We start from the raw sequence: 26,279 nt of genomic DNA, 5'->3' as shown, positions 1-26,279 counted from the left end.
TCTGGCACCCAGGCCATGTGCCCATGTATACAATATAGGCACAGTGCTTACAGACACAAGTGCAAAGCTGGAAAGCAGCAGCAGGCTCAAGATAAGGGTTCCTCTAAAGAAGGCGGCTCAGGAGGACGCTGGGTGCTGCAGAAGTGGTCTTGGTCATTCTTCTTAAACTGTATGGCAGGTGCTGTTCTTTTTTTGTTTTTTGGTTTGTCGAGACAGGGTTTCTCTGTGTAGCCCTTGGCTGTCCTGGAACTCACTCTGTAGACCAGGCTGGCCTTGAACTTAAATCTGCCTCTGCCTCCCAAGTGCTAGGATTAAAGGCATGAGCCACCACTGCCCAGTGGTGCTGTTCTTTGTATTACTTGTTTCTTCTTTATCTCTCTAGGTTTGTTTTATGAGTGTTTTGTCTGCATGCATATGTGCACAGCTCTTGCATGCCTGATGCCACAGAAGTCAGAAGAGGGCATCAGTGCCCTTGGAACTGGCATTATATATGGTTGTGAGCTACTGTGTAGGTACTGGGAACCGAACTCAAGTCCTCTACAAGAACAAGTGCTCTCAACCACTGAGCCACCTCTCCAGCCAGTTCATTATTTCTTACACATACTTTAAAAAAAAAAAAAAAAAAAAAAATTAAGGTCTGGAAGGAAGATTGGGTAATTATAATATTTTTTGATTAGGGATTTCAGAAGAGAAAGGGGTGGAAAATGCAGTGTACTACAAGATAATAGCTGGACATTTTTCAGAAGCAAAAGGAAACCTAGAATGGATGGATCCAGTGTTGTAGAAGCAGCGTGAAGATGCTGTCTTTAGAGTGTCCTAAGGTCAGGGCGGTGAAGTGATGTGCTTGACGACTGTTCTGGGACACTGAGGCCTGCCTCACAGCTCTCCTCCCTTTCTTCTTCAGAGAGTACACACTGGATGTGTACCGACTGTCCTCTGTGGTCACACAACATGATGCCAAGAAAGCCGGGGCTGAGGTTGTGAAGCAGGTGGAGCACCCTTTGCTGAGTGGTCTGTTGTATCCCGGTCTGCAGGTAGGTAAGAGGGTGGGCACCCCTGCTACTTTTCCGTATCTTTCTGCATTTTTTCTTTCTTTCTACTTTTATTTTTTATGCGCATTGCTGTTTGGCCTACGTGTGTGTATGAGTATGCTGGATCCCTTGGAATTGGAGTTACAGATAATTATGAGCAACCATGTGAGCATTCCAAATTGACCCTAGGTCTTCCGGAAGAGCAGCCAGGGCTCTTAACCACTAAGCCGTCTCTCCAGCACTGTTTCTAAGGACTGGACACAAGCCTCTCACTGGCTGTACCCATGTACTTAGTCTTCAGGTAGCACAATGCCTTTTTTCCTGGCTCTTTTCCTGGATACTTCTTCAGTTGTAAGTTCCTATATCCTCTCTTATTTTTTTTTTCTCCAACTTCTAACCTTTTTCTCCAACTGTGAAGTAAATTTTACCAATTCTGCTTTTTAAATTTAGATCTAAAGAGATGGGTCCATGCATAAGGTGCTTGCTGCTTCAGCACGCACATTAAATTTAAAAAGGCAGCCGGGCAGTGGTGTCGCACGCCTTTAATCCCAGCACTTGGGAGGCAGAGGCAGGCGGATTTCTGAGTTCAAGCCCAGCCTGGTCTACAGAGTGAGTTCCAGGACAGCCAGGGCTACACAGAGAAACCCTATCTCAAAAAACTAATTAAAAAAAAAAAAAAAAAAATTAAAAAGGCAAGAAGGTATGGGAGCCTGCCTGAAACACTTGCCCTTGGGAGGCAGAGACAGGGAATCCCCAGGCCAGCTGACTGTTGATCCCATCAAAGGAAAGGAAGACCACCAAACCAGTTTTTTTTTGGTTGAATTAAATAAGCTTTATTTTCTGTCAGGGCTGTCTCCCTATAGCTGCATTTTAAAGAACAGCCCTACAGGAGGAGTGGGGTTCTTATAGCCCCAAACTGTAAGGCTAGCGGGTTCCCAAGGGTTTTTGGTTACATAGGAACTTGGCAGAGCATCTTACAATTATTTAGCAGAACCTCAAAGTGGAGGTCAGAGCATGGAGTGTGGAACATGTCAAATTCCAGGAAATGGGTCAAGACCTACAGAAAACATCAATGAATTTATTTTGACTTATAATAAGATAGCTTCTAATCTTAAGATAGAGACAGTCTGGTCCATCACTGCTGTGGGCAGATCCAGTCGGGGGTCCCACACCTGGGGAGAACCAGTGAACCAGTAACAGGAGGGCAAGGAGTTGGCAAGTGACAAACAGACACAAACACAAGAGGGTGCTGGATCTGAGTGTAATTATATGTGCAAGCATCAAACTTTTAAGCAGAAAAAAAGGAAGTTAATTATTGTACAATAGCCAAGATCAGTCGGGCCACACATGGCCAGTTTAAACATCAGACAGGGAATAACTTTTCATGAGACCCGTCAGGATCAGACGGTGGTTTTACAAACATGATATTAGTATTGTCTGAGGTCAGTGTATTCTTAGACTTTGGTGTCTAACAACCCCCACAGGCCTTGAGAGGCACCATCCCAGTGCTCTACAACCCAATGCCTAACAAACCAACATCCAGCCTTTGAATAGTGTCCCTTATGCTTTCTCATTATAGCCTTAAAAGAAGGTACCAGGGTGGTTATGCCCCAGCGAGCCTCTCTAGCCAATTCAAAGTTTAATAAAGAACATTATTTCTTGTTACTATAATTCATTAAACACATTGCCTAATATAAAATTTTTTCTCCAAAAAAATTCTCCATATAGCCCTAAATACTGGGGCAATTTTCCTATATAATTAATCTAATTCTTTATTCCAAAGGTCAAATTAAAAACACCTTGCTGTGAATTTACTAAAGCCTCTTACATGGCCAAATCTGGAGTGTCCAATCTGATAAACCCTTCATCATACCCTGTTCTCCAAACTGAATATTTCCAAAAAAGATTAGTAATACAAAAGATATGGCACAGAACCCTCCCACAGTAGTAGCAAGAACAAATCTGGAACACATCCTTTTCAGGGGCTGCCAGGGCTCTCCAGAAGACAGGCTTCTTTGAAGCACTCGCCTCAGGAGTCAGCATCCAAGACTTTACTCTTGTCACACAGACTTTACTGGAGTTGCAGTGGCACATTACTAACTGGCAAGACTAGTGAGCTCCAAATTCAGTGAGAGGTGCTGCCTCCAGTAAGGGGAGCAACAGAAACACTCAACACCCATCCCTGCTCTCCACATACATGTGGACACGCACACTTACGCACACATCAGCTCTTAAACTAGTTATTTTTTTTTTTTTACTTAGTATTTTATTTTATGTACATTGGTATTTTGTCAGTGTGAGGGTATCAGATCCCCTGGAACTGTAGTTACAGACAGTTGTGAGCTATCGTGTGGGTGCTGGGAATTGAACCTGGCTCCTCTAAAAGAGTAGCCAGTGCTCCTAACCGCTGAGCCATCTCTGCAGCCTCTTAAACTTGTTCTTGTTCCACACCTCTGTAGCTTTGAATCATGGGTGTTTTTCCTAGACTCTTACAACAGCCTGTCAGCGATGCTCACTCTCTCTCTAGCCTACACAGGCCTCTGGTCCGTGCCCTGCCCTGCCTACAACTGGTATCTTTCTTCAGTGCTGGTCACGTTTTTCCTTAAAACTGTCTGCTGACAGGATAGTACTAAGGCACTCTAGACAGTACTAATACTCATGGTCTTATCGACTTTTTTCTTATCGACTTTTCTTTTTATTATTTTTACGTTTTTTGTGTGACAAGTTCTCACTTTGTAGCCTTGGCTGGACTAGAACTCATTATATGTGAGTGGGGGGTTGCTGGCCTTGAACTCATAGAGATTCACCTACCTCTGCCTCCTCAGTGCTAGGATTAAAGGTCTGTACCACACCTCCCCCAGTTACTTTAATTTTTGAGACAAAGTCTCTATCTTGATTAGACCCCACTATGTAGAGTAAGCTGGCCTTGAACTCATCAGAATCTGCCTGCCTCTTCCTATCCAGGACTGAGATTACAGTCACAGCCACCATGCCTGGCATTCACCTCCTTGTCTAACCTCTCCACTCACCAGCACCACATCTCTTGAAGTTTGCTTTCCCAGACTGAGTCACTTATATTTTCCTAAACATTTCACACTCTCTGCCTTCTCACTCTGTCTCTGTTTGTAGTCGAAAACCTCAAGACAACCCACAGTCTGGTTCTAGGAAGACTTCCCCACACCCAGCTGACTAGACCATGGGTATTGGCCCTGTTCCTAACATGAGCATGTAGTTAGCCCTTAAATGCTGTGCTGAAATGATCTGTTTACGTGTCTCTCCCCAAGCAGATAATTGAGCTTCTTGCGGGGAGGAAGTGGGTCTGATTCATCCCTGAATCCACAGGGCTGGCACCAGGCCTCAAAAGTAATGAGTGATGGACAGTGTTCAGTTAGTAGTCCTAGTTTACTGGTTTGATTTTGGGGGTTTTGTTTTGTTTCGGTTTTGGTTTTGGGGAAGTGGGGAACAATTGACCTGTAGCTCGCTGTAAAGCATACATTGGTCTAAACCTCATAGCAATCTCTGTGTTTCAGCCTCTTGATTGCTGGGATTATAGGTATGAGCCACTGTACGCAGTTCAGTATTACCCTCCCCTCTCCTTCAAAGTATCAAGGAAACTTTATTCAAAAGCAAAGCAATAGACAGGATCTGAATCTCAGCCAAGAAGGCTCAGACAGTTAAGGCACTTGCCACTAGCCTGATGACCTGACTGCCATCTCCCAACACCCACGTAGTGAAAGGAGAGAATCAGTTTCTGCACATTGGAAAAGAGCTCTGGTCCTCATGAGTGAAGAGCCTGCTTGATGTCTTCTCTGAGTAGTCATAGCCTTTTGTTTATTGGTTTGGTGCTCAGGACTGAATCCAGGGCCTTGTTTATTGGGTTTGGTGTTCAGGACTGAATCCAGGACCTTGTTTACTGGGTTGGTTGCTCAGGACTGAATCCAGGGCCTTGTATAAGTTAGGCATATGCATTCACCATTCACACTCCCAACCTTGGGAGTCTTTCTTTCCCTAGAGTGGCTTACTGTGTTGTCCAGGCTGGTCTTGAACTCATGACCTCAGTATAATCTCCTGCTTCTACCTTCTCAGTACTCGTGATGGATGGCTGGCAGGCTGGCAGGAGTTACTGCTCCATGCCAGTTCTTTGATGTGACATCCCTTATTCAGTGGGATACCTTTGGCATCACTTCCTCCCCCACTGAATTAGACTGTGAGCATCCTAAAAGCAGAGCCTATTCCATGTGCAATAATGATCACACATGTACTCCGCAGCTGTTTCTGAGCTACCAGGGAGACTCTGTGTTGTTGCTTGTTTCCCTCCTGTCTCCACCCTGTAAGAAATTATGTGATTCAAAATTTTCTGGCTCAGACCCATAAGGGACAAAGGCTGAAGGTATTTACACTCCATGTTTCTACAGGCTTTGGATGAAGAGTACTTAAAGGTGGATGCCCAGTTTGGCGGTGTTGATCAGAGGAAGATTTTTACCTTTGCAGAGAAGGTGAGTGTTCACACCTCTGAGGTATACAGTTGAAGTTGACTCAACTATAATATTCAGTCACACTGGTCCTAAGCATGCTGGATGATGGCTGTCCATGTTCTGCAGACGAGAAAACAATGTCCATGTTAATACAGGTATAACTGAGCCCACTCTGTCTGCCTCAGCAGACCACACACTCTTGGTACCTACCTGCAGGAAGCTACACTGCTAGATTGAGTCCTCCATCCTGTTCCTACCAGTCAGGAGGACTATTCTCTCCTAAAGCATTTGGTTTGCACTGCCCTGACTTTTGTAGAATCTGCTGGTCCAGGAAATGAAATTTACCAGAGTTTCGGAGGAAATCAGCACAAACACATAGTTCTTTTCCTGGAAAGAGCTTGAGTACATTGAGAAGGCTGTTGTGGTTTTGGTTTCATGTGGATTTTTTTTTTCTTTTTCTTAATGATTATGGATATTTTATTTGCATATGTCTATGCATCAGAAGCCAGAAAAGGATCTCTTGGGCCTGAAGTCACAGGTGCTTGTGAGCATCTGAACTCTGTTCTTCTAGAAGAACAGCCAGTGTTAACCATCTCTCTAGCCTCTGTAGTTGGTAATTTTTCAAAGCTTCTTGAAACCTGATTTTGGCAAGGTGTAAAGAAAACAACTCAAGCAGAAATACAAATTCCTAGAATACTTTGACAACTCTAAAATGTTCCTATCCTTTGACCTAGTAAATTCTGCTCCTGGAAACCTGACCTAAGAAAATCAGAACAAGTAAATAAAGCTTGAGCTGGATGTGAGAGTACTCACCACATTATTACTTTAAAGCAAATATTTAGAAATAAACATATCCAGCGGCAAAGAGCTAGATAAGAACGTTCTGAGGGTTGAGGAGATGGTTCAGTGGATAAAGTGCTTGCTTTGCAATCAGGAGAAGCTGAGTCTGAGTCACCACCTGTCACTTAAACACGCCTGTTCTGAAGCATGTATCTATAGTAACAGTCCAGGAAAGCCAAAGACCCATGGGTCCTGGGGCTCACTAGCCAGCATAACTTCGAGCTCCAGGTCAGTGAGAAATGCTCTCTTAAAAAAAAAAAAAATACAGTGGAAAAGCAATTGAAAAAGACATCCCAGTGTCATCCTCTAGCCTCGTACCCACACAGGTAAGTTCACCCTCATATAAGCATGCACATGCATGCACGCACATCACATGCACACACACTATATTAAAATAGTTTTCAGATTTATTTAATGAGTGGGAAAATGTGTACAATGTTTTCTTGGGTAGAGTGACACCATTTGGGGTTTTTGAGGGGGAAAAGTTGAAGCAGGATGATACCGTATAACCTTAGATGGCTAGAACTTACCACGAAGTTCAGTTTGCCTTACAACTATAGATCCTCCTGCCTCTGCATATACCTTCCGAGTGCTGGGTTTATAGGTATATGTCACCATACCTGGCACAGCAGGTTGGCTTTTCTGACACAAGATCTCTTGTAGCCCAGGCTAGCCTCTAATTTGCTGTGTAACCAAGGATGACCTTGAGCATCTAATTGCCTCTACCTCCCAAAAACTGAGATTACAGTTCCCATATCCAGTTTATGAGGTCCTAGGAGTCAAAGTCAGCACATTTATTGAACGTGCTAGGCAAGCACCTACCAGCTGAGCTATTTCCCAGCCCTTTATCTTTATCTTTGAGACAGCATCTCACACCTGGCCTGCTTACCCTTAGTGTTTTATTTTGTGTTTTTCATTCTAGTATCTCCCTGCACTTGGCTATTCAAAACGGGTACATCTGATGAATCCCATGGTCCCTGGGTTAACTGGAAGCAAGATGAGCTCGTCAGAAGAGGTAAATCACTGACCATTTCTTTACACTTCACATTTATTTATTTTGTGTGTGTCTACATGCATGCTTGTCTGTGTGTCTGAGTTCTTTTCTCAGTGAGGCACTTCACCAGGCCAAAAATCTCATGCTGCTCTGTTCCCATTCATTTAGTTTTGGGTATTGAACCTAAAGCCTCTCGAGTGTGAAGCAAGCATCCTTCCACAGCTGCATCCTCAGACATTCTCGTGTGTGTGTGTGTGTGTGTGTGTGTGTGTGTGTGTGTGTGTGTGTGCGCGCGTGTGCATGCGTGTGCGCAAATCCATACCTGCCATGGCCTATGTATATAGGTCAAAGGAATACTTAGGGAAGCTGGTTCTCTCTTTCTGCCATGTGGGTACCAGAGATTGAACTCAAGTCATCGGGCACTTTTACCCACTGAGCCATCTTGCTCCCCACTCCCCACCCCCACATGCACACAATCATTTCTTGAATCTAGTAAACTCCAGCAAAAGATGGATTGAAGACTGCAAAGAACAGTAACGTAGCCAACTAGAGCACTTGAATGTCTGTGCTGTAAGCATGACTTTATGTCATTCAGTACATCACCAGCCAGGCAGCGGCTGTCTTGTTACCAGTGCTGCTGGTGACCAGAACGAGTAGATCGAATTTCTTTCTTCCTAGGGCTGTGATAAAATTCAGCCCTACTGTGCTGGGTTTGGTGATACTGTCTACCTTTAATGTCAGCACTCTGAATGAAGACTGAGGCAGGAAGATGGACACTACAAGTCAGCCTCAGTGGCACCTTTATCAGCTTGCAATCTCACCAGCCCTGGCTTCAAACTGTTACTGAGTATTGAGCCACCTCACATAACTAAAATCTTTATTTAAAAATTTTTGTTTTGCTGAGAACTGGTGGCACGCGCTACACACTTGGGAGGCAGAGGCAGGCAGATCTCTGAGTTTAGGCCAGCCTAGTCTACAGAGTGAGTTCCAGGACAACCAAAGTTACACAGAGAAACCCTGTCTCAAACAAACAAGCATCATTTTAAGAATTTATATGGAACTAAAGAGATGGTTCTGTGGTTAAGAGCACACGTTCTTGTAAAGGACCCAGATTCAGTTCCCAGTGTCCTCTTCTGGTCCTGTAAGTCACCTGCATACATTTGGTACACATACATACACTCTGGCGCACACACACATTTTTTAAAAATGAATGGGTGGGTGGATGGTAGGTAGGTAAGACATGACTGTAGCTTAGTTGGTAGCGTGCTCACCTAGCATACATGAAGCCTGGGATTGACTCGACACTGCATAAAGCAGGCCTAGTAGTACATACCTGCAGTTCTAACACTGGAGAGGGAAAGGCAGGAAGATCAGTTCACAAACATCCTTAGCAAGTTTGACATCAGCGTAGGTTACACGAGACCCTAGCTCAAAAGAAGGGAAAAGATGTGAAATCCATCAAGGAAAAAATGGATAGATTAGACTTCATTAAAGTTTTAAAAATTATATAATGTGTGTGTTCAAATTAGTTGAGTGTGTTCTCACTTTCTACCACAAGAGGTCTCTTTCCTCCCGACTTCTAGGAGTCCAAAATCGACCTCCTTGATCGGAAAGAGGACGTAAAGAAAAAGCTGAAGAAGGCCTTCTGTGAGCCTGGCAACGTGGAGAACAACGGGGTTCTGTCCTTCATCAAGCATGTCCTCTTTCCTCTCAAATCTGGTAAGATTCTTCCTGCGTGGTTCTCAGGGGCCAGGCTCACGATCCAAAGTCCTGCTGTGACTGTGCTTAAAACTGTCATAGGTTTTTCTTGCGGGGACTGGCTGCCCTGAATCTCTGCCCTGATTTCATATATACAGTGTGTGTTGTGAGACTGGACTGTCCCTTAGTCGTCTGTGTGTTCAGTAGCAGGTGGGGTTTTATAGGGTTGTCAGGCTGCAGAGACAGGCATATTGAACTAGAATACAAGAGAGCTCTAAGCAATGGTTTTTGCTGGATACACTGTGTGGCTGCTTATCTATGAGAGAACAGGAAAGCTCGGCTGTAGAGAGCTTGTTTAACATACATCAGAGCCGAGGTTTAGTCCTAGCACTAAAAAATAAAAAGTCAAATGCCAGGGCTGCTGAGATGACTCACTTGGTAAAGTAAAAGGTGTTAAATATGATATGCGTATGTATGTACGCATACACACACACACATACATACTCACACACACTCACTCTTCTGCATTGGGTTTAGGAGTTACCACAGGCAGTTCCTGACTTGATTGTTGCTGTGTTGTAGAGTTTGTGATCCTAAGAGATGAGAAGTGGGGCGGAAATAAGACCTACACCGTTTACCTGGAGCTGGAGAAGGACTTTGCTGCTGAGGTAATGCTAGAGAAAGACAAAGACCACTGAAGTCTAACAGCCTCCCCACCCCCACTTTCTGGCTGCCAGCCTGTGTGAAGGAACCATACAGCTCTGTCTTGGTACCCACCGAGGCTGTGTTTTGTTAATGACGTAGATGTGGATTCAAGTATTTTATTAAGTAGGTGGGCAAATAGCACAAACATAAGTTACTGGTCTTCAGTCCTCTCCAAAGGGCTAGATGCAATAAAGACCTTCTCCATGGCTCTACTCGAGCACTACTCACACCCAGACACGTTTAAGTGTATATTCTGTCTTCGGGTATAGGAAAAACTGGGTTCTCTTCTCATGGCTCCAGAGGGCTGATGTAACACTAGATTGGGAAAGTGGGAATAGAAAGGTTACTCAGTTGTTAAGAGCACTTATTGCTCTTGCAGAGAACTGGGGTTCAGTTCCCAGAACCCACATCAGGCAGCTCACACTGCCTGTGACTGTACCTCAAGAGACTCTGATGCCGTCTTCTTGCCTCCAAAGGCAATAGTATATATATGTACCAGGCACACAAACATACATGTAACTTTTAAAAATTGAGAAAAATTTATATACATATGTTGGATTTTTAAGACAGGTCTCTCTATGTAGCCCTGGCACTCAGAGATCCATCTCCTTCTGCCTCCCTGGTGCTGGGATTAAAGGTGGGCACCACACATGAACCACCTAAGAGAAACTTTCTAATAATAATCTCAGTAGTTGGTGAAGGCAGGCTGATTGACTTGACTTTGCCATCCCTTCCCCTAGCAGTGCGGGGTCAGTGACTGGAGAACTGTCTTGGAAGCAATACTAGATGTAAATGGGTTTGAGCAGCAGCTGGGGGACACTTTGATCCCTGAGGTCTGGCATGTGGCCCATTAGGGAATGTGTCAGAAACATTGCTCTGAAACCCTTCTCTGCTGTCTGAGGCAGGCCACTGTACCCACACCCCTGAAAGCAGTTCTTAGTGGGAATGTTGAGCATAATTAGAAGGAAGCTTCTGGAGAACTCTGCAGTCCCTATTCTCATAGCATAGTCATGGTAGACTTTCACTTATGTGTCCACGTAGTTTTGATCTTCACTGCCTGAGACAGAAGTCACTCACTAGTGACAAGTGGCTGTGCAAGACCTATGGCATGGATACTGCAGCCAATAATAAATCGTAATTTACACCTGCATAGCCTCATGCCTAAAGCTTTCCTTCAAAATTAACTAATCCAAAGGAAATGAAGAAGTAGCATCAGAAACAGAAATGCTGTCATTAATGTATCACAGCGATCATACCTACAGATGTCTCTTCAGAATACCTAAGGACTTCCAGGCTAGATTTAGGTCCAAAAAGGTAACTATAGGACACAGACAAAGTAAAATATGAATTCCTGAGCCACGGATTGAATAAATATTCCAAAATCCATAAAGAAAAACAGAAAAACAAAAAAGCCGGGCAGATGTCATGCCTTTAATCCCAGCACTCGGGGCCAGATCTCTGCAAGTTTAAGGCTAGACTGGTCTACGGAGTTCCAGGACAGAAAAACCCTGTCTCAAAAAAGGAAAACCCAAAAGTGGTTTAGATTTCACATTTCTTCAGATCTGGGAATGTTTACACATACAGTGTGATATTTAGGGTGTTTGACCAAACAGTTCATTGTTTCATTTACACTTTACACACCTGGAGGTGATTTTTGTAGGGAATTTTTAGTGTGTCTGCGCCTTTAAAGTTTTTTTTTTCTTAATTGCATGTGCATGCATGTTTTGCCTACAAATATTTATGTATGTATGTGTACCACAAGCACACTTCATACCCACAGAAATTAGAAGAGGATGTAGGAGGATCCTCTGGAATTGGAGTTATAGATAGTTGTGATCCAGGGAGTGCTGGGAATTGAACCTGGGTCCCCTACAAGAGCAACAAGTGCTCCTTTAACCACTGAGCAGTCTCTCCAGCCCTCACGTGCCTGTGCTTTGACTGTAGCATTTCATACATGGTCCTATGTGGAATTTCTCTTGTTATCCTATCGATGCCCAGACTCTGGAGCAGGCGAGGGATGCTCAGCCATACTGTGGGCCCCAGCGCCACTCTCCATGACCACCGTGTCATGTGACTCAGGTCCCTGCTAGCATCCCCATTTTTGTTTGTTTGTTTGTTTATTGTTTTCTGAGTCTTGCACCATAGCCTAGGCTGGTCTCAGACACTAACCTTCTGTGTCAGCCTCTTGAGGATTGAGACTACTACAGGTGTGAGTCACCAGGCCCAGCCTTATACTCTCTTTTTATAAGTGAACCAAGACTAGACTGAGATTGTAGCTTAGCGGTAGAAAGCTCACCTAGCATGTACAAGACACTGGGTTCAAGCCCCAGTACCTCAAAAGAAAAAAGAAAAGTAGTGAAAGTTGTCGTCATCAGAACTTATAAAGACAGGGCTGGAGAGATGGCTCAGCAGTTGGGAGCACTGACTGTTCTTCCAGAGGTTGTGGGTTCAATTCCTAGCACAAACATGGCAGCTCACAATTGTCTGTAACTCCAGGATCTAATCCCTCACACAGACATCCATGCAGACAAAACACCAGTGTACATAAAACCTACAAGAGGGCTAGGGATCCAATCACACCACTAACTGGAGCCTTGTTTAGGCCCAGGGTTTCCTGTGTAAACATTTTCAGTGACTAATGTTTGGTTTATACCTCAGAGCATGACTGGAAAAGACTAAGAGAATCAGAATAATGAGCACACTGTGCCTACACAGCCCATGAGCTAGAACAGAACTCAGTCAGAAGACCTGGCTCAGGCTGAATACAGCACCAACAGTTGTGACTCCAGCATTCCATGGGGCTGAGCAGGAAGAGTGTATGTTTGAGGGTAACCTAGGCTACATAGTGAGGCCCACCTGAGAGAGACAGGCAGGCAGGCCACTGCCTTTGAGACCAGTTACCCTTCTCTGTACCACGTTGTCTCACAAGAGTGTAGTGAGGCTCAAGACTGCTGGGAATGTACTTATGTCTACCATGTCACCTCTTTAATAGACTCTGGATCCAGGCCTCTTCTCACCGGGCCCTGTTTACTTCTACAGGTTGTACACCCTGGAGACCTAAAGAATTCTGTTGAAGTTGCCCTGAACAAGTTGTTGGACCCCATTCGAGAAAAGTTTAATACCCCAGCCCTGAAGAAGCTGGCCAGTGCCGCCTACCCAGATCCTTCAAAGCAGAGTAAGTCCAGCTGGGAAAGGAGCCTGGAACAGTGCCTGAGGCTTGCTTTAACTGACACTGAGCTGACCTGCTATTACACCAACACTGCTCAGAGGCTAGTGTGAGACTGGACTTAGAAGCATAAAAGCCTGCCTCGGGTTCAATGAACTTGTCTGCTCGGGCTTCCTAAGAAAGCTCACCTTAACAGCCTCCCATCTCTCTGCTTCTGTCTCATGAGTTGGCCAACCAGATACCGTGATGCTTAGGAACTGCCATAGATACTTTGTATGACCCTTCCAGAAGAGACCCCTCAAATTCTGCATGGATTTTATGAGTAGAGATACCCAAAGGTGGCCAGACTACTACAGGCCCTGCCCTCCAGCCTAATAATGGAGAAAAGGTGTGGGAAGAAATGGAATCCTTTCTGCAGGGTTGCTGAGCCTGTGTTAAAATATGACTCAGTGGATAGGTTCTGGGATTCTCTCCTAAATCCTCCTTTCAGTATCCTCATCTGGTGCTGTCAGTACTGGCCTGCCATTGGGATGGGGGAAGTCTCTGGAGGGAGAGTCTGACTCCATGAAGTTCTTCTCATTCCCAGAGTCTACTGCCAAAGGCCCTGCCAAGAACTCAGAACCAGAGGAAGTCATCCCATCCCGGCTGGATATCCGTGTGGGCAAAATCCTCAGTGTGGACAAGGTAGTCATTCCTCACCACATCTCAAAGGGGCACAGAATGGTTAGGTTTGCATGTTTCCCTCTGTAAGAAACCTATCTGGAGACATATTCCCTGGGGTCATATTCAAGTCAGAATCCAGGTGTCTAATGCAGGCGGCCTCTGAACCTCGAACATTACAGCCAGGAACACAGAGGGAACTTAGCCATCAAATATGGCCTGATGATGCACTCAACTGGGATGGACCAGCTTGCCTGGACTAGCTTTAGGTTGGCCACGTGTCCCCCTAGACAGTGGGGGGTGGGAGGGAGGCTTCCTTTTTTGCAGATAGGTCATGAGATCAGTCTTTGGCTGGCAAGGCATGTTCTAGGCCTGTTTTCCCCTGACATTGATTTCTTGACATTGACAAGCTTCCTGACCAAGGCCGATTAGTACAGTCCGTCACCTGGAACCCTGGTGTACCTGGGGTGCAATCGCAGTCACCACATTCCAGTCTTTAATCCCCATTAGGAGATTTCCCACAAGCCACTAGGTTTATTTTCTCAAATCTGGACCCTTGAGAAGTAATGTTCCTTCAAACTAGTCAAGAAAAGCACATACCTATGATTCTAGAATTAGGGAAGCTGAGGCAGAAGGACCACAAGTTGGAGTCCAGCCTTGACTATATAGGGAGACCTTGTCCCAAAGATGAAAAAGGGCCAGAGTAGGGGAGCTTTGGGAAGAGCAGATGTCCTTGCGGAGACGACTCACCAAGCATTTAATCCACTCCACTGTGGGTATCCCCCATTTACCTATTTGTATATTGGGGGTTGAGAGGAATATTCATGGGATCTGGGGCTCTAACTCAAGTGGTCAGGCTTGGTAGCAAGCACCTATACCCACGGAGCCTTCTCTGGCCCTGACAAGACTCTCGCTGACAGCACCCAGATGCAGATAGCCTGTACGTGGAGAAGATTGATGTGGGGGAAGCTGAACCCAGGACTGTGGTGAGCGGCCTCGTACAGTTTGTACCCAAAGAAGAACTGCAGAACAGGCTGGTGGTGGTGCTGTGCAATCTGAAACCCCAGAAGATGAGAGGCGTGGACTCCCAGGGCATGCTGCTGTGTGCTTCTGTGTGAGTGAGGGTGTGCTGGGCTGGGACCAGGGGAGGACAAAAGACTGAGGAGTCGGCCTGTAGAGTGCCTTTCTGTGTGCCATATGCAAGCCCTTCCTGTTGATGAGAGTGGATGAGGCAGAAAGGGGCTGCTGTGCAAGCCCTGGAACGAGACATCTCCATACAGATAAGAAGTTAGCTATAGGGGTGGACAGGGGTGGTGGCACATGCCTTTAATCCCAGCACTTGGGAAGCAGGGCTGGTCTACATAGTGAGTTCCAGAATTAAAAACACAGAAAATTGCCAGGCAGTGGTGGTGCACACCTTTTTTAAATTTTTTTATTTTTTATTTATTTTTTTGGTTTTGGTTTTTCGAGACAGGGTTTCTCTGTGTAGCCTTGGCTGACCTGGAACTCACTCTGTAGACCAGGCTGGCCTCGAACTCAGAAATCCACCTGCCTCTGCCTCCCAAGTGCTGGGCTTAAAGGTGTGCACCACCACCACCCGGCGTGCGCACACCTTTAATCCCAGCACTTAGAAACAGACAGGATCTCTGAGTTTGAGGCCAGCCTGGTCCACAGGAGAGCCAGGGCAACACAAAGAAATCCTGTCATGGGGAGTTGCGGGGGATTAATTAAATAATTAAGAGTAAAATAAAAACATTAGTGGATGCTGGGCACAGCACCCCACCTTTGATCATGACACTTGGGAGACAGAGGGGGAGGGGTCTCTTTAATAAACCTGGTTTGCATCTCAAGGTCCTGGCCAGGCTGAGCTGCACAGTGAGAGCCTGTCTCACAACAAAAGGATGAAGGTCAGATACAGCTCAGTTGGTGGACCTCAGGCTCCCCCCTCATAAATGTGAGCTTGGTGATCCACACCCACAGCCCAGCACTGGACAAGAAGCAACCTGAGAATCAGTTCAGCGACATAACATGTTTGGTATAGCCTTGGCCACATGAGACTCTCTCCAAACAGGCAAACATAACTGAAGATGTCTCACTACTAGGAAGAAGTGGAGCATGTTGTAACTGTGGACAAAGTCCTTGCTGAAGACTCACTTGTAACTTCCCAGGAAAAGGAATTTAATATAGTCCTGGTTATATGTTCAGAGATGTGGAAAGGTGATGGGGACCTTCTGGGCTACAGTGCTGAGGGTGTCCTGTCCCTTTAGGTCCCAGCTCACTCACTTTAACATCCAGAGCTTTTGGGAAATCCGTAATCTTGCCTTTTCTTCTGTGTCTTTCCAGAGAAGGGGCAAGCCGCCAGGTTGAACCTCTGGATCCTCCTGTCGGCTCTGCTCCTGGTGAACGGGTATTTGTACAGGGCTATGAGAAGGGCCAACCAGATGAGGAGCTCAAGCCCAAGAAGAAAGTCTTTGAGAAGCTACAGGTAAAACACTATTGCCATTGTTGGAAATAATGTTGTAATAAGGCCATATAAAAGACACACAATTCAGATGTTATTTATAAGCCACATGATTCCTGGATTGGGCAGATCTAGAGTTATTCCAACTTATGCCCCAGCTGTACAGTCCATTGTAACTTGCTGTTTCTCCTGGCCACAAGGTTCTGGTCTATTGTGGCTTCCTCCTCTCTGTCTGTCCTCCTCATCCCCCTCCCTGCAACCCCCCCTCAAACCTCCAGTTCCACTTTACTCCCTCCGCTGCCCAGTCACAGGCTCTGGCCTCTACTGGCCAGTTAGACTGGGAAGAAGATTCACACGGCAGCACTAGAGTGAATGTGAGCATCTCCTCACGGGCGACCACACCCTAAGAAACCAATTTTAGCTATGGGACATATGCAACATACCAACGCACTGCGGTCTTCCATTGCCCAGGCTGCCCCAGTGTGCTGTTACTGAATCAGCAGCTGCCTCTTTCCCAGTCAAGATTTCCTGCATCTGAGCCCTCTGTCCTCGTTTAGATCTGAATGTGAGCTTAATCTCAGGACCCCACATATGCTGAGTACTGACATGAAGCACTGAGGGAGGGACTTGAGACACTTCCTTGTCCATTTGATCCAGTCTGAGAGCGCAGCAGATGGGAGGTTATCCACATCTTATTTGTCAAGATTCCTGATGAGACAGGGTCACCAGAAGTCATAGAGCCAAGGGCAGGTGTGGCAAGGGGCTCAGGTTTTGACCCACCAAACCACAGCAAAGAAATGAAGAAAAGGAAGCAGACCCCTCCCCTACCTTGAACTTCGAGCACTCACCAGTGCGCGCACAGCTGCCCCCATGGTCCTGGACCTACTCATTGATTCTTCTCAGTATCAAGACCAGAATGTGTCACGCCCTGTCCTACATGCCTAGATTGCATCTGTGTGGCACATTAGCTCTCTATGGAACAGACACTGTAGAAACTGTCTTAAATACAGGACCAAAAATGAGACTATCCATAGTCCTGCTGGGTGTGTTGGTGCCTACATAGTAATTCCAGTACTTAAGAGACAGAGAGGACGGCTCAAGTCCCTCCTCAGTGCTTCTCCCAGGTTCATGCCAGTCTGGCTTATATAAGGAGGTCCAGGCCAGCCAGGGCTACACAGTGACCCTGTCTCAGTAATCCTCAACTGTTTCCTCTGGTCTTTTGCTAGGTAGAGGGGCATTCACGTTCATCTGCTCCTTATGCCGGAAGATGTCTCTTATTAAATAGCGGCAGGGATCATGTTCACGGTGTGCTGTGCTTACTAGCAGCCTGCTATAGCTGGCCTGCAGCACACTTAGTAGCAGAGCACTCAGCACAGGCATCAGAACTCTAGGTTTGATCTGTGCCTCCCAGTGCACACAGCGGTGCTGTGGTGGACATCAGCAGTCTGAGAGATCTGTGTCCTTACTCATGAATGCAGATGTGCTTGTCAGAAGGGAAGCACACAGAAGCCTTTGGGAGCTGTGCTGAGAAGTTGGCCCAGGTGTGATGGTACACACCTTTAACCCCTCCAGCACTCAGGAGCATGGGCAGGCAGCGCACTGAGTTTGAGACTAGCCTGGTCTACATAGTGAGTTCAGGACAGCTAGGACTACCCAGAGAGACCATTTCAAAATCAAAATGGCAAAGTTGGAGAAGCTTATGCTAACAATGTAAGAATGTTGAGTCCCGCCATTGTGATTTGATTTTCAGGCCGACTTTAAGATTTCTGAGGACTGCATTGCACAGTGGAAGCAAACCAACTTCATGACCAAGCTGGGGTTTGTCTCCTGTAAATCACTAAAAGGGGGTAACATCAGCTAGCCAGCTCGGTGTCCTCCCACCATCCTATCTGTCGGCTCGACTTGTGTCTATCTTTCACCCGCTCCCATCAGGACACTGAAGCACCAGGTCTGAACTGATGACTAAATACAGGACTTGGAAAGAGACTTCTACTGTGTAGGATGACCCAGCCTGCCTGAAAGGAAAGTGTCTGGGCTGAGATACGGTGCCCAGCAGCAGACTGGCTCTACCTTCTTCCCTTGGCAGCTGATTTGAGAAATCTGGTTTCAATAGAACCCACAGAAAAAGTTTATTCCATGGTCCTTGTAATTGGAAAAACACTGGTTCCCAAGTTTCCATGGGGTTTTCCCTGCAGCTGTACCTTGGGCTGAGAGGAGTGCCTGGTCTGGGCTAATTACAGCTTCTCCCCAGCAGGAAATTGTGGGATTTGAAAAGAAGGGAAAACAGAGCCTAGAGGTCTCCCAAGCTTCCCAGGGCTGGCAGCATTCTCCAGGCTTGCCTACCCTGAGGCTTGGCACCAGAGGCAGGATTTGCCCCAGCTCTCTTGGGGTTCCCTTGATCTGGCTAGGTTGGGCAATCGCTAAACAAACCAGCTGTGTTAGCAGCAGGATGGGAATGGACTGACACACTGTGGAGCTTTCTTCAGAATGTAAGGTACTCCATAAGGCATCTCAATCAGATCACTAACCGCCACTGTCAACTTTAAATAAAGTGTCTGAACAAGGCTTTCTGGACAGATTCTCGTGTACTACACCATCTCAGGGGACAGCATGAATGCGGGGCAGCTGCTATACTCACCTAACCTGGGATCGCTGACTTAGCCATACAATGGGATGGGACAGGCAGGGACAAGTAATGGACATCCTGAGTGTCCCCTTGGTCAATACTAAGGTCCCCTCTTGGGTCAGTGCCTGCAGCAGGCAGGACACCATCTCTTGTGTGGGCCAGAGCACTGGCCTGTCTACCACAGCCAGGTCCTTTTGTGCTTCAGACTGGGCTAGCATGAGGGGTGCATTCCTCAAGCCTTGTTACTGCGTATTACCAGGTCTCACCTGCTGCCGGTGTCTGGAAAACAGCAGTCACAGCCAAGTTTCAATCATTTAATTAATACCTTTTAATGAAACACAACTTTGTCATGTGTCTCACTCAAGCTTCAGAGGAGAAGGAATCAGGGAAAGGATTGTTTATATAGACATATCAAAGACTCAAAAGTAAGGAAATATATATATATATTTCTCTCTTCTAACATTTTTATGCAAATTAAAAATCAGAGGCTTTTGGTCTCTCCATTTGCACAAGGGCAAGCTCATTTACCCCAGAGGACAAAGAGATTGTCCCTCTTAGACTCTCCTTCCTTTGTACTCTGGCCCACCCAGTGGGGAAACACACAGATCCCAAGCCAGGGCAAGAGCTCTGAACCCTGGAGGGGGAAGACAAGGCAGCTGCTTCCCCGCCCCACAGCTCCCAGACCAGGGCCTGGTTTCATGGGGTTCTGACCAGTCCTGGATCCTGGGGCGAACAGTGCTTACTTTGATTGTCTTCCCTTCCAGTAATGTCGACCCAGCAGCAGCTCCCCATCACACGCTGGACAAGGAAAAGACAGCAACAAACAAGCAGCCCTAACAAGAGGGCTTAGGGAACCTGGACTCTACCCCATCTCCCCAGTTCTTGACAGCAAAGTCAATAATGGGGTAGTGAGTCGCTCCCTTGGTAGTGGAGAAGCTAATGGCTTGCCAGGCTCAAGGCCCTGTTGAAATGACTCAAGAGGTGGCCCTGAAGGAGGCACAGCCATTGGAGCCTATAGAAACTCCAGCTTACCTCAGAGGTGGTACAAGCTGAAAACAAGTCATGAGATTCCAGGAAGAGAAATTAGTATAGCGGAGGCTGCTATCTGAGGAGGATAGCCACCGGCCTGCTCAAAAGATCACTGCTTATCCCCTCTTCTAGAGAAGAACCTGGGGTAATAGAGGCCCTTGGCTTCCCATCCTGGCCACAAAGCCTCAGCTCCCTCCACCTGGCAGAAAGGTAGCTGCAGAAAGGACATGCACCAAAGAGTGGAGACAGGTCAGAGAAAGAATCTGAGGAATAGGCCTGGGCCCACTGCCCAGTAAGTCCCTGCCAGACTCTCCCCACACCTTGGCAATATTTCCTGCCAAGCTGAAATGGACACATCCCATGAGCTCCTGGCTCTGAAGCTGTGCCCATCCACCCAAACACAATCAAGTGTCACAGGACAGGTGCCCAGCATGCCAAGATCCCAGATGGCTCCCTACTCTAGTCTGGTTTTTGGTTTCTTAGTGCAGTGGCCACAGGCCTCCTCTGGCTTTTCTCTCCTCACCCATAAGTCCCCTAGAAGGAGCACCTGACAGGACTGGAAGGCAGGAGAGTGGTTGGTGTTATGTTGAGGCACAGGAAGGCTAGCCTCGACTGTACCTTTTGTGCTTTGGAATTCCACAGCCCCACTCCTGCCAGCAGCCTGGGAAGCCTGTGGGGACGAGAGACTTGCCCATTTCCAAGAACTAAGGAAAGGAGTGGACTGGATGGCAGAGTGGACAGACTGGTCCCAGCTGGGGGCTGGCTACCAAGGACTGATGCTGCCCCCCTGTAAACAGGCTCTTGGAATTTGGTTTCGTGAGCCCTGGAGGATAGACATGCATCCACTTTGCAAAGTGCTTTGATTCAGGACTACAATAAACATGATTCCAGACATGGAACAAAATAAACACATATTCTGCTTCCTCCCACGGCTGTGGCCTTGGGGCTGGGGTGGGGGGTGGGGGGTGGGGCACAGCCACCCACTCCCACCAGCTACCTTCTTCAAGAGGAGGCTAAGGCCAAGGCTGAAGGGCTGCTGGAGGTGAATCCTTTCAGGAAAAAGGCATGAGGGGAGGGGTAATTTGGAGGATGGGCAACACCAGGCTTGCATAAACATGGAAGGAAGGCTGTGAAGATTAAGGCCGCAGGCATCCTGTCTTAGGTTGTGTCTGCCAGATCCTCTCTTCCTTGGAGCTGCTCGGGTCCCTGAGAGACTGTATCCCTGGGATGGGTCAGCAGTGCCAGTTGAGTGATGACAGTCAGACCAGTTTCTTCTGTGGATCTGTGAGGAGAGGACATTCAGCAAGCTTCCCAGTTTGGTTCTGACAAAAACCCCAAAACGCACCTTTCCCAACCTTTCTGTATCCCATCACTTCACTGACACTGGGCTAGACACTTTATATAGACAGAGAGTAACATGGGTGTCTACGCCACATTTTAAACCTAAAGAGATGATGTGACAAAACTGGAATATACTTGGGACGGGTGCCAGAGTGTGTGTCCCAGCTTTCCCTCCTCGCCCAGATTCCTATCAGTAGTTTGAAGACAGGTATCTCAAAACCAGAACCATTTTATAGATCCAAGAACATGCCCACCTATGGTGGGCCCTCAGAGAACTGATTTTGCACCAGTGCCTACAGTACCTGAACCAGGGGGGCCCATCTTCTCTGTAGCAGCCAGCTGCACACCTCCATTCTCTGCCAGCTCCCCCTTAGTCCTGTCCTCAGTATGAGGGAGCCCATTGGTGGATGGAGCAGTAAGAGACTCTGCCCTGGGAAAACTGGGGGAGGGGGGAGGGACTCCCACAGGGGGTTTGCGGGCCACAGGTGGGGGAGCCTTGGAAGGCTTCTTCTGGGCCTGGGGTGTCCGCTGCTCTGAAATACTCCGAAGTTCAGCCACTAGATTCCGCTGGAGGTCAGCCTGGGCCTCAGGGGACACGGGCCTCTCAAGCTGCAGTTTTCTGGTACCCTTGGAGAAGATAAAGCTGGCCTTAGAGGCTGGAGACTGTGGAGACCGTGGCTCTGCCTCTGGCACTCCAGTAGGCAGAGCACCTCCAGGGCTCTCACTGGCAGCCAGGCTGGAGGCCTTGAGTCGGACGGCAGCATGGAGCCCAGAGGGAGCAGGCACTGGGCTGGCCCGCCCAGACAGGGCTCTTCTCAGAGGCTTCTGAGGGGCTGATGAACCCGGAGAAGGATTCGAAGGATTCGGAACCCCTGTAGAAGCACCCACAGAGCGAAGCCGGACCATCTGCAGGAGCGAGGGTGTGACCAGAGGTGTGCCAGCATCCTCCCTGGGAGCCCCACTGTTCTTGCCCAAGTCCTTCTGAGGGAGCTTGGCCAGAGATTCTGACACAGAACTAGCTGGAGGTGGAGCTGGTGGAGCTGGTGGAGCTGCTGGAGGGGTTTGGGACAAGCTAGCAGCTGAAAGGATGGCAGCCTCCGAGTTGCAGGGCTCCAGAGGACCAAGCTCAGGGCCTACAAAGAAGGCCTCCTCAGGTGGGGGAAAGTCAGCCATCGACAGGTCCTGTTCCTCAGGTGCAGGTGGTGGTGGTGGTGGCCAGCTTGGATCTGGAAGGATCTCCTCAGCAGTTTCTGGAGGAGGTGGGAGCTCCTCAAGCACCTCTGGCTTCTTAGTAGGTGGTGGGGGTGGATGATAAGATGGGGGTGGGGATGGTGGGGGTGACTGGTCTTTGAAGGCAACAGGAGACTCCTGGGCTGGAGTCAAGGTTGTCTGAGGCATGGAAGGAGACGCAAGACTGGTGTCACTGGTGGAAACTGGCCCAGGAGCCACAGCAGGAGCAGCCAGAGCAGGAGCAGCTTGGTTAGAGCTCTTAGACTTGGAAGGTGGTGGAGAGAAAGGAGCAGGCACCTTAGGATGAGGAGGTATGACAAACCTGTCACTCAAGGGAGTGGACATCTGTGGGCCAGAGCGGTCTAAAGGAGTAGGGTCTGAAGAAGAGGAACACAGAGATGTGAGGGACGAGGATACAGAGGCCCCAGGAGATCGAAGGGATGTCACCCGATCTGGTTTGGGGGGCTGAACCTTGCCTGGGGAAGCAGGGGCAACTGTCAGACCTTTGGGAGGCAGAGTTGGGGTACCACTTTGGCTTGAGTATCCACTTGAAGGTGAAAGTGTCCGTTCTGGGGAACGTGGGGGACGCCTGGAGCCACCTGGGGACAAGCCAGAGCCCCAGCTGCCCGCTGAGCTGGGTGGACAAGATACTGCCCCCACCCCTGAAGCCCCACCTGTGGTGGGCGGGCGAGGCAGCTGTGGCTGCTGCTTTCGCTCTGGTTTAGGTGGTAACCCTAAGGGCCCATCAGGCACTGCTGAGCCGCGCTGATGGAGGGAATAGGTCCGGCGGGGAGGTGGGGGAGGCCGTTTCATCTTACGCAGGGACACACTCCTGCCAGACAACTGCCCACTGCTTCGGATGCTGGCCGTGTCTGAGACCTCAGCTGTGCTACCCCCGCTGGGGGAGCCCCTCCCACTACCCCCTGGAGGAGGGGGTACCACATTATTGCTAGCTACAGAGCCCTCTGGCTGGCCATCAGAACCCCCCTTAGAGGAGAGAGTGGACCCATCAGACACAATGGTCTCGGAGGACTGAGAGTGACTCCAGTTGTCACTGGACGAGGAAGCGTTGCGGCTAAGGGGCCGAGGACTTGAAGCTGAGGAGAAGCGGCCCAGTGAGCGAACCGAAGCTGGGCTAGCAGACAGCAGGCTGCATCGGCTCAGAGTGCGCAGGCTGCTGCGGCCCAGGGCCACCACATCCACCGTGGGTGGCAACACAGCATGCGGGATCAGCTTCGACAAGTAGGTGGCCTGGGGTGAGATGGACATGGCTGGACTCAGTGGCTCTGGAGACCCTGCTCCTCCTGTCAGTCCAGGCACCGCGAGGGACATAGGCCTCGTCAGTGGTGGTGGCCGGGCTCCTGTGGATCGGCCAACAAGCGTGTCATCATGGTAAACACGATCGATGTGGCGCTGTATAATAGCCTCTGCATCAGTGCCAGCCTCTGTTTCTGCCTCCAGAGCCTGCAGGGACACCCGGACCCCTGTCCCCAAGGCCAGGCCTGCTGAGCACCCATCCACTGTGGGAATGCGGACAGCGTCCCGTGAACCGGGAGGCTGTGGGGTGCCTGGTGCCTCACGATTGTTCCGCAGGCCTGAAATAGACAAGGAGATGGGGTCAGCAAAGGGACTGGTCAGGTTCCCCGTTGTCCACCACCAATGCCCACTGACAAAGGCTCACCGAGCTCCTTCTGCACATGCTGAGGCAGCCCCAGCACCGTGCTCCTCCGCTCCCTCCGCCGCCGTCCTGACTTTCCAGATTTGGGGAATGAGTCGTGGGGTCTGAAGGTGGAGCCTAAGGAGCCAGTCCAGGGGGAGAACCCATTAGAACAGAAGGCCTCTGAGCACCCTATAGACATAGCTCAGGACTAATAAAGTACCAGTAAGCGTGCTTTCTTTAAGACTTCTGAAAATTCCCTCACTAATTCAACAATGATCTTTCCATTTAGTGAACGGTCCTTAGTGAAAAAATCATCATCATGTCTAATGGTTGACACTCATTCCAATGAGGTAAATGTTCTTAATATCCTGACTTTCTTGGAGCGAGGGGTTACACATGCCTTCCGTAGGCCCTCTGCGGCAGTCCCTAGCCAATCCTTTGGCTTTTGTTTTGAGATAGGGATATCATACAATCCAGGTCAGCCCCTAACTCACTATGCAGCTGAGGAAGTCCTTGAATTTCTCATCCCCCTACCTCTATATCCGAAGCGCTAGGATTACAGGTGTGTCCTACCACACCGTTCCATATAGTCCCAGGGACTGGACCCAGGCTTCCCTGCATGCAAGGGCAAGCATGATTTCAACTCAGCTAAACTGAAAAGTCAATCTCTCAAAGTCAGATGCTCAAAGAAGTGAAGGGTTTATATTCCTGGTCACGCAGCAGCTAAGGTGCCATAAATCAGGGTTCCCAGACGCTTCACTAGCTTGCTTTGGGTCAGTGTCCACCATGAACCTCTACAAGGATAAAGGGTACTGTCTGGTACAGTCACTGAGTCACAAAGCCTGGGATATAAAGCGATGTGACGGTGCTGGTCACCTTTCCCCCCCCACCTCGGAATCCCAGCAGATGACAACACACCTCTGCGCTGGATCATCTCCGAGCGGACAGAGAGGGCATCCTCCGCCGTGGAGCTCTCTGTCATGTATGACTTCTGACTGCAGAAGGAGATGGTGTCTTCATCCGGCCCCGTCCGGGACAACTGTTGGGGGACCAGAGTAACTTGAATGGGCTGTCCAAGGCTCCCACCGGATCCCCCAGCATCAGCTAGCACTGAGCAGGTACCAGATGGAGCAAGCCTGGACTAGCTGTCAGAAGTCATTTAATCTACCTCTTCAACATAAAGAAGAAACTAGTCCAGAAAAAGCCCAAAGCCATGCATGCCAGAGGCTAAGCCAGAAGGGAAGAACATGCCGGAGCAGGGCACAGCTGGGCACAGGGCTCACCTGGATGCTCTGGGTGTCTCCATGGTCCCAGCCACCCTTGCTCAGTTTCTGTCTTTCTGGAAGACACCAGAAGGGTCTGTTGGCCTAGGCCCCTGACCCAGGAGCTGGGAATTGCACTCAAACAGGACAGGACTTACCTTGGTGTTGTAGGGAGCGGAGCCCCTCCTGGGCCTGCGTGTGCAGCTCTTCCAGATGAGGTGGTCTCCCGCTGGGGAAGAAAACGTTGTCCTGGTGTTCATCTCCTACAGATCCTGGCCCCTGGCTGGGCCCAGTGCCCTGACGGTTGTCACTCTCCGCCTTGGCAGAGCCTGATGGGACGGAGAAGAAAGTGAAGCCCAAAGGCATGTGGGTGGGCGCTGGAGACTCACAAACACAACAACACAGGCATGCAGTGCACACTCCTTTGATGTCTACCCCTGCAATACCGCCTAGACACACACTTATCCCATGTACACACACCGACTACGCTGGAGGATACATATACCTGAGTAACCACATCTTGTAATGGGCCCACACAAGGTCAACACACAGGTCCTTTACATCCACACAACTTTTACGGCAGTGTAGATACACAAACAATACCCAAGTATAAACCAGCAAACGTGGCTCCATCAGCTTCCACAGATCCACCTGACACCGTTCTGCATACACCCAAAGTAGACATAAAACTGCACCCACGGGTCACTTGGGGTTCCACACAGACACCCTGAATACATGCAGAGCCCACAGCAAGTACGGTTTCTTGTCTCAAGACCTGACGCTTCACTTTAAAGGAAAACAAACCACCTTCTTCAAATATCCCCCTGACCCAAGTCCAAAAAGATGCCATGGGAAACTAAAGACCTGTCAGTCACAATCGGATTCCCAGAAAACCCTAAGGAAGGAAGAGGTCAGGGACACCTACTTACTCATATGGCTGCCCTCTAGAAGGATACACAGGGGAGGGGAGAAGAGGGATCAGGCCCCACAACTCCCCCTGGGAACTTAGCCTCTCTTGGGGGAACAGGCCAGGTATGGCCTCTCCTGGAGGCCCTGGCCTGGCCCCAGGTACAGAGGAGCCAGGGCTCCATTACAGGGGAT

General features: G+C 48.6%; 2 protein-coding genes across 5 annotated transcripts in view; one reads left to right on the top strand and one right to left on the bottom strand.

Moving 5' to 3' along the window:
- Yars1 (tyrosyl-tRNA synthetase 1) overlaps positions 1-18,595 on the top strand; it is a 29,369-nt gene extending 10,774 nt beyond the window's left edge. For both annotated transcript variants that reach the window (XM_034502260.2, XM_034502261.2), the window contains exons 4-13: positions 905-1,034; positions 5,447-5,527; positions 7,269-7,361; positions 8,924-9,059; positions 9,621-9,706; positions 12,783-12,918; positions 13,496-13,593; positions 14,490-14,683; positions 15,913-16,054; positions 17,781-18,595. In XM_034502260.2, coding sequence (XP_034358151.1) covers positions 905-1,034; positions 5,447-5,527; positions 7,269-7,361; positions 8,924-9,059; positions 9,621-9,706; positions 12,783-12,918; positions 13,496-13,593; positions 14,490-14,683; positions 15,913-16,054; positions 17,781-17,891 — 1,207 coding nt within the window. In that variant the 3' untranslated portion in view covers positions 17,892-18,595. The remainder of the gene's footprint in view (positions 1-904; positions 1,035-5,446; positions 5,528-7,268; positions 7,362-8,923; positions 9,060-9,620; positions 9,707-12,782; positions 12,919-13,495; positions 13,594-14,489; positions 14,684-15,912; positions 16,055-17,780) is intronic.
- Positions 18,596-18,956: 361 nt separating this feature from the next.
- Positions 18,957-26,279, bottom strand: part of Nhsl3 (NHS like 3) — a 28,457-nt gene continuing 21,134 nt past the window's right edge. For all 3 annotated transcript variants that reach the window (XM_034502256.2, XM_034502259.2, XM_034502258.2), the window contains exons 2-7: positions 25,337-25,507; positions 25,200-25,255; positions 24,835-24,955; positions 23,938-24,051; positions 21,329-23,851; positions 18,957-20,967 (exon numbers count right to left, since the gene is read on the bottom strand). In XM_034502256.2, coding sequence (XP_034358147.2) covers positions 20,945-20,967; positions 21,329-23,851; positions 23,938-24,051; positions 24,835-24,955; positions 25,200-25,255; positions 25,337-25,507 — 3,008 coding nt within the window. In that variant the 3' untranslated portion in view covers positions 18,957-20,944. The remainder of the gene's footprint in view (positions 20,968-21,328; positions 23,852-23,937; positions 24,052-24,834; positions 24,956-25,199; positions 25,256-25,336; positions 25,508-26,279) is intronic.

The sequence above is a fragment of the Arvicanthis niloticus genome, chromosome 5 (assembly GCF_011762505.2).
Source record: "Arvicanthis niloticus isolate mArvNil1 chromosome 5, mArvNil1.pat.X, whole genome shotgun sequence".
NCBI classification, from domain to species: domain Eukaryota; kingdom Metazoa; phylum Chordata; class Mammalia; order Rodentia; family Muridae; genus Arvicanthis; species Arvicanthis niloticus.
This window is presented reverse-complemented; position numbering and strand designations above follow the sequence as displayed.